Source organism: Chrysochloris asiatica, unplaced genomic scaffold (genome assembly GCF_000296735.1).
Source record: "Chrysochloris asiatica unplaced genomic scaffold, ChrAsi1.0 scaffold00132, whole genome shotgun sequence".
NCBI classification, from domain to species: Eukaryota; Metazoa; Chordata; class Mammalia; order Afrosoricida; family Chrysochloridae; genus Chrysochloris; species Chrysochloris asiatica.
Genome location: NW_006408650.1, coordinates 519,689 through 527,392, shown reverse-complemented (window position 1 = coordinate 527,392; position 7,704 = coordinate 519,689). Strand labels below are relative to the sequence as shown.

The 7,704-nt window shown below is 46.3% G+C and overlaps 1 protein-coding gene across 1 annotated transcript in view; it reads left to right on the top strand.

Annotated features, from left to right (window-relative positions):
- The window catches only part of TBCD (tubulin folding cofactor D), a 199,870-nt gene that overhangs the window by 23,769 nt on the left and 168,397 nt on the right, over positions 1 to 7,704 (top strand). The window contains exon 6 of the mRNA XM_006869613.1: positions 5,057 to 5,112. Coding sequence (XP_006869675.1) covers positions 5,057 to 5,112 — 56 coding nt within the window. The remainder of the gene's footprint in view (positions 1 to 5,056; positions 5,113 to 7,704) is intronic.

The window sequence follows — 7,704 nt, the reverse complement described above, 5'->3', positions numbered from 1 at the left end:
CTCCGCTCCTGGACTGAAAAATCAACCACTCCCTTCCTTTCATTATAAAACGTCCACCTTTACATTTGCTGCACTCACAGTCAGTCCTGATCGCATTTATTCACTATTGAACCACAAGAGTCTTATCCCCATCTCCTTTCATCAGCCCTGCCCAGACAGGTTGGAAACCACTCAGTGGAGATTCTACCTTCTCCCGCACCCTCAGGAACTAGACTCCCTCTTGAAAGCTTATAAGCCAGTCACTTCTTGTCTTTATAGAGCCTACCCATTTTGGGTAGCCAATGCCGAAGTTGCCCATCCCTGTTGACCCTGTGTACCGAGGGGTGGGAATGATCCTCGCTGTAAAGATTTGTTGCCTCTTTTGAGCGACTACATCCATAGGTGTAGGTCAAGTTCATCAGATTGTAGTGGGCTACTCTTTTTGTTTTTTTTCCCTCTTCTTTCTTCTTCTAGCCGAGTTCTGATCATCCAGCCATAGAAGCCAGGTCAGGTGGGTACTGTCTGCAAGTGTGGGTGTTCTTGTGCAGCTCCCCTCACTTCATATCAGCTGGATGCTTCACTTGCTGCTCTAGTCCTCTGTGGCTATGTCCCTGTCTCTGGGCCCAGGAGTCCAGAGTATGTCTTGCCATACTGCTGGCCGTCCAGGTCTCAACCTGGGTTGACAGGAGTCTATTGAACATGGTTGGACTTAGCTCACAACTTCATTGCTGTTTCTCCCCCATTTCCCCTTATCTGTGATCATTGTGGTCACCAGTAAGACCACATGCCTGCTCATGTATTCCCCTTGAGTCTCAGTCTTGGAAGGGGGTTTGTCTTGAGGAGACCTGACCCCGTGCCTTGATGGCTCCCAGGTGAACAGCATGCTTGTTCCTGTAGTAATCAGTCAGACTACCATTTTTATTTTTGATTTTTCCTGCTGGTCTTTCTTTCGAGGAGTATCTTCTGTTCTTCCGGCCACTCCAAGCTGGTCTGCTTGTCCTTTAAAGTAGAAATTTCCCACCTCAGAAGATTCTGGATAGGGGTCAGGATTCCACCTATGGTCTTATGCAGTGTAAAGGCTCTGGAGGAAGCCTCCTTCACTAGGCAAGTTCTAGCCCCATTTTAGGTATTCCAATCAGTTATATGCTGAAGACGGACTTACAAGCTTTCTATGGTGATGTTTCTGGCTATTCCTTTCTCTCCCCGTCAAGTGTCTATTTTACAATAGTAGGCAAGGGAAACCAAGACATGAGACGGTCAAGCATTTTAACATTATTTCCCCTCTTTTACCCATTCATACCATGCCTTAACCCCTGTATCCCAGTGCACTGTTGTTCCAAGGTTGTGCAAACATCATTATTCACTTAGCCCATGCACACCTGCCTAACTGTTCTCCCATCAGCCTTGTTCTTCCATTCCCCTCCCTCTTCTTGTGTATTGCTCCCTCCCCCCAGCATCCAAACTATCCTTTGTGTATTCCGTACTCTTGTGTTCCACCTTCCCTTCCTACCCCATAACCCTGGTAACCAGCAAATAATTTTTTTCCCCCCCTTTTAGTGTGGGTATTTTTTCTTAATCTTTTACAATAAGGGTCCTATGCAGTCTTTTTCCTTTTGTGACTGACTAATGCCACTCAGCATAATGTCCTCAAGGTTCATCCATGTTATACAGTGGCTTACTGCTTCCTTGTTATTGTTCAAGGTAGCCTTCCATTTTTTTTTGATGCTTTCTGCATAATTCAATAATTTGCCCAGAGAATTCTTGAATAACACAAGTTGAGGCTTGAATTTTTTCTTCAGTTCCCTCAGCTTGAGAAATGCTGAGCATGTTCTTCCATTTTGATTTTCTGACTCCAGGTCTTTGCACATTTCGTTATATTTGACTTTGTTTTCTGGAGCTGCCTTTGAACTTTTCTGTTCAGCTCTTATACCTCCTCATTTCTTCCATTTGCTTTAGCATCTCTATGCTAAAGAGCAAGTTTCAGAGACTTTTCTGACATCCATTATGGTCTTTTCCTTCTTACTTGTCTTCTTAATGACTTTTTGCTTTCTTCCTGTATGATGTTCTTGATGTCATCCCACAACTCTTCTGGTCTCTGGTCTTTAGTGTCCAGTGTATCAAATCTGTTCTTCAGATGATCTCTAAATTCAGGTGGGATATATTCAAGGTCATATTTTAGCTCTTGTGGACTTGTTTTCATTTTCTTATGCTTCAGTCTTAATTTGCATGTGAGCAGTTGATGGTCTGTTCCACAGTCTGCCCCTGGCCTTGTTTTGGCTGATGATATGGAGCTTTTCTACCGTCTCTTTCCACAGATGTAGTCAATTTGATTTCTGTGTATTCCATCTGATGAGGTCCATGTGTATAATCATCTTTTATGCTGTTTAAAAAAAGGAATTTGAAATGAACAGATCATTGGTCTTGCAGAATTCTATCATGTGCTCTCCAGCATCATTTCTATCACCAAGGACATATTTTCCAACTACTGATCCTTCCTCTTTGTTTCAAACCTTTGCATTCCAATCACCTGTGATTATCAATACATCTTGATTGCATGTTTGATCAATTTCATATTGAAGAAGTTGGTAGAATTCTTCTGTTTCATCTTTACCTGCTGTAGTGGTTGGTGTATAAATTTGAATAATAATGGTATTAACTGGTCTTCCCTGTAGGCACATGGATATTATCCTATCACAGACAGCGTTGTACCTCATGACTGATCTGGATATTTTCTTTCTGACGATGACTGTAATGCCATTTTTCTTCAATTTGTCATTCCCAGCATAGTAAACCATGTGATTGTTAAATTCCAAATGGCCAATGCTGTCCATTTTAGCTCACTAATGCTTAGGATATCGATGTTTATGTGTTCCATTTCATTTATACAATTTTCAGTATTCCTAGATTTATGCTTCATACATTCCATGTTCCGATTATTAATGAATATTTCTCTTCATTTTGAGTTCTGCCCCATTAGCAAATAAAGGTCCCGAGGGCTTTACTCCATTCACATCATCACGGTCAACTCTAGCTTGAGGAGGCAGCTCTTCCCCAAGTCGCATTCTGAGTGCCTTCCAACCTGAAGGACTCATTTTCCTGCACTATATCTGACAGTGTTTCACTGCTATTTATAAGGTTTTCAGTGACTAAATATTTGGAAGTAGTTCATCTTTCCTTTTTCCTAGATGTGTTCATCTGGAAGCTCATCTGAAACCTGTCCACTATGGGTGATCCTGTTAGTATTTAAAATACCCGTGGCATGGTTTCCAGAATCACAGTGACACACAAGCCACTACAGTACGACACACTGACAGATGAGTGATGGAACTTTAGTGGCTTTAGCATAACACACAGTTAGCGTCTGTCACTTATGAGGGTCCAGAGTCTGGGGCTGTTATAGTGGCTTCGACTCTTAGCTCTCATTGGCTGCACTCAGTCCCCTGGGCAGGCTGAGCCCCGGAACTGATGGTGAAATCCCATTCCTCCAGGGCTATTGTATGAGGGCTGCAGCTTCTAGCTGGCTGGAGGTTGCCCTCAGTTCCATGCCACATGGTTTCTCAACATGGCAACTGGTTTCATCATAACAGCAACGGAGAGCGTCGCTAGTAACTGTAGTTATGGAAGTGACACCCGTCTCCTTCCCAGATCCTGTGGGTAGAAGCACATCAGCATGCTCACCCCACACACATGGGAGGAGGTTACACAGTGTGTGAGCACAGGGGATGGGATCCTAGGTGTCCTATGGTCTGCCCCTCAAACTTCTTTATACTACCATTGGTAAGCATTTAGGAGTGCCTACTGTATGCCAGGCACTGTTCTGTAAAAACTGTATATTGCCTCATCCAATTGTATTTTAGGGCTCCTGGTATAGTGCTATAGGGTCAGCACTGGACTGAGAACCACAAGGTCAGCAGTTCAAACCCACCAGCTGCTCCTTGGAAACCCTGTACAGGGTCGCTGAGTCGGAACTGACTTGACAGCACTTAACAACAATAAGAAAATCCTCTTTTATGAGGTAGTTAACTATTTTACCCCCATTTTACTGTGAAGAAAGAAGACATAAAAGTAAGAAAGTGTAGGTGGTTCACTTGGATCGTCAGTGGTGGGTTGGTTTGGCTGCTGAACACCTCGTTGCCATTGCTCGTATGTACATGCTTTACAAAGTGGGCTCATGGCTCATTGCTCTGAATGCCCGGCTGTATCGGAAAGCACATGACAGCCTGTCTCTTCATTTGCAAAAGGTGCTCTCGTGGTAGAGATGTTTAAAATCTCTCAGAGCTGGATGATTCATTGATTCTTGTTTTGCTCTGTGAGCGATAATGTGTCAGCAAACATTTCCCTGTGTGATCTCTGGGAGTCCTAGACCCTTGGCAGCACGACCCTTGCAGGTGTGGCCCCGTGCCTGTTACTGCCCTCCAGACCACCTGCACCAGCCCCAAAGCCCTTTAATTCAGGCAGGTTTCTAAATAAGTGGGCATTTGTATCAAGTTTAAGGTCCTTGCATTTGATGGGTGACTCCTAGGGCTGGAGCACTGATGTCCTGTGGGGGCCAGGCCTGCTCCGGGGGGGGGGGGGGCGCCTAGGACTGCAGGTGAACCTTCTGAAGGGAGGGGCCTAGGGCTGCAGGTTAACCTGCTGCACTGGGGTTGCCTAGGACTCTAGGTGAACCTGCTGCAGGGGAGGGCCTAGGGCTGCTGGTGAACCTGCTGCGGGGGGTGGGGGTTGGGCCTAGGGCTGCAGGTGGGGGCCAGGCCTGCTGTAGGCCAGGCCTCCTGCGGACTTCGGCCTGATGCAAACATGTGCCCTGTGGGGCTCTGTGGTCCTTCCTGACTCTTGTGACTGATGTGTGCGTTTCATTTCCTGCTTAAATTTATGTAGCAGAGCATGTGACAGCTCTGCATGGCGTAGACACTCACCTGAGGTGAGTGCAGTGTTGAGCAGCGTCAGCATTTGATTCCAGTGCAGCTGGATGTGGGGGCGGGAAACCGCTTACAGCTCACTCTGCCTGGAGTGACATGGCTTCCTGAGGGTCACGTCCAGGTTATGACGGTGCATGTCTTTCCCCTTTGTTTTTCAGTCCTACTTGGTCGTCAGCGACAAGTCCCGTGACGCAGCTGCCATTCTTGTGTCCAAGTGAGTTGTAGGCCACCCACTCACCATGCAGAGTGAGGTGGGCAGTGGGGTCATATGGGGGCAGTGGGGGGGGACTCATGGTTTCAGAGGAGATGACATCTGTCCGAGTGCATCATGGCCATGTTGTGTGTGGTGGCCCTGTGCAGGTCTTCCTCCCTGTGTGCTAGGTGTGTGCATGTATCGTGTTGTGTGCATGGATTTGCCATGTGTATACACGTACGTGTGTGTCATTTGTGTTTGTGGTGTATGTGTGTATACATGTTGTGTGTGTGTGCATGCTGGGTGTATGGTGTGCTGCTTCACACACGGAGATGGGTGTGGTTCTGCTCTGCCCTTGTAAAAGCGGGATTGTGAACATTTGCATGGTCTTACCAATACCGTGGGATGGTTGGAGCGCTCCTAATTGTTATTAAAGACAGCACTGTTGTGAGTGTTCTGCATCGAACTCTGTGCCCATCTGGTGCCCCCAGGATGGATTCCCAGAAGTGGAAAGAGCTTTTCAGCTATACAAGGGTTTGAAATGTGATGACTGGGAAGATTGAGCTGATTGAAAGTCATCTTTCCTCCATGCCTACCAACAACACTGGGTGTGACCTTACAAAAATGTTTGACAAACTTGTTAAATAGGACATTGCACTGCTTTTATTATTTGTTTATGATTTTTAATATCAGCAGTCCTGTGAGGGTTTGGGAGCCCATGGGGCAGGGAGATGAAACCCCAAACCTTTGTCCTGGGTGTCCTGCCAGTTAGAAAGCTGGTGAGATATCTCGTCGCCACCTTGTGGTCAGATGAGCAGGTGCTGCCCTTGTTTGTGGGACCCTGGGCAGAGGGCTTTTGCCCTCTTGTTGCTCATGTTGGTTTCAGAGTGCTCAAAGAGAGAGTGTGTTGTCACTGCCAAGGTCTCAGGGGTGCTGAGAGTGCACCTCTGTCCCAGACACGTGTGGGCTCTTGACTTGCAGTAGTTATTGGTCATTTCTCTGGTTGCGGCTGTTCCAAGTGAGGTCACGGCTATGAAGCACGTGTTGTTCATATGCACTTGTGTTCCCGTTCTCACAGAACTGCCTGTGCCCCTGATGTGGGCCCATGGCCAGTGGATTCTCTGGTTGTCACTAGAGCATGGGGAAGGCAATTGTGGACCTTTAATATCAGTTGGTGGCATTCTAGACAGTTTCTCCCACTAGGAAAGTGACAAGGAGTACTGGGAGTGTGGTGGGCTATGAGTTGGACTCTAGCCACACGGTCAACGGTTGGAATCCACCAGCTGATCTGTGGGCGAAAGACGAGGCTTTCTGTTGCTGTAAAGATTCACAGCCTCGGAAACCCTGTACAAGGTCACTGTGAGTTGGAGCCGACTCCGTGGCCCATCAACCACCACCAGGAAAGTTGATAGTTCCTTGTGAGTGTGACTTTGTAGAAACTCTTCATTAGAAAGATATGCCTTTATTCTTATATCCGTTCACCATACTTACTTAATCTGAATGCTGAGCAAATAATCTGAGAAGCTTGACTGTTATGAAGAAGAACACAGCATCAGGGTTGGAGAAAAGGCTCATCAACAACCTGTGATATGCAGATGATACAGCCTTCCTGCTGAAAGCAAAGGGGACTAGGAGCACTTACTGAGGTAGATCCAAGACAGTAGCCTTCAGTACAGATTATACCTCAATGTAAAGAAAACGAAAGGTCTCACAACTGGACCAATAAGCAACAGCATGATAAATGGAGAAAAGATTGATGCTTTCAAGGATCTCATTTTACTTGGATCCACAATCCACAACCACTGAAACAGCAAATTTGCACAAAATACCTCTTTAAAGATGTGACTTTGAGAACTAAAGTGTGCCTGACTCAAGCGATCGTATTTTTAGTCACCTCCTATGCATGTGAAAGTTGGACAGTGAATAAGGAAGACCATAGAAGAACTGATGCCTTTGAGTTTTGGTGTTGGAGGAGGATGTTAAATATACCTTGGACTTATAGAAGAACAAACAGTCTGTCTTAGAAGAAGTACAGTTAGGATGCGCCTTAGGTGGGAGACTGGTAAGACTGTCTCACGGACTTTGGACATGTTATCAGGAGGGACCAGTTCTTGGTAAAGCAGAGGGTTCTGGTGTGGCGCTGCAGGAGAGTGCACTGGACTGCAAGGTCGTCTGACAGCTGCTCCTCGGAAACCCTCTAGAGGGTCGCTATGGGTCAGAACCTGACTCCACGGCACGTAACAACAGCATCGAGTAGAGGATCGGTGAAAAGGAGAAAGCCCCCTAGTGAGATGATGGACAAAGTGGGTCCAACGATGGGCTTAAAGGTAACAGCACTTGTGAGGAGGGTGCAGGACTGGAGAGTAGTCTATGTGGAGTCTCTCTGAGTCAGAACCAATTCAGTGGCACCTAACATTGTGATTCATAACTACAATTTTGTAAGTAGCGTTTTTCTTTTCATTATAAAAGCAAGATGTGTTCAGTTTAGGAAAGTTGGGAAGTGACTGAATCTGATGTGTGCACGTTGGTCGTTTCCGCCCTCTGACAACAGTGCGTGTTGAGGTGTGAACTGCCTTCGGTGTAGGGGGTAGGTGTGAACTGCCTTCGGTGTAG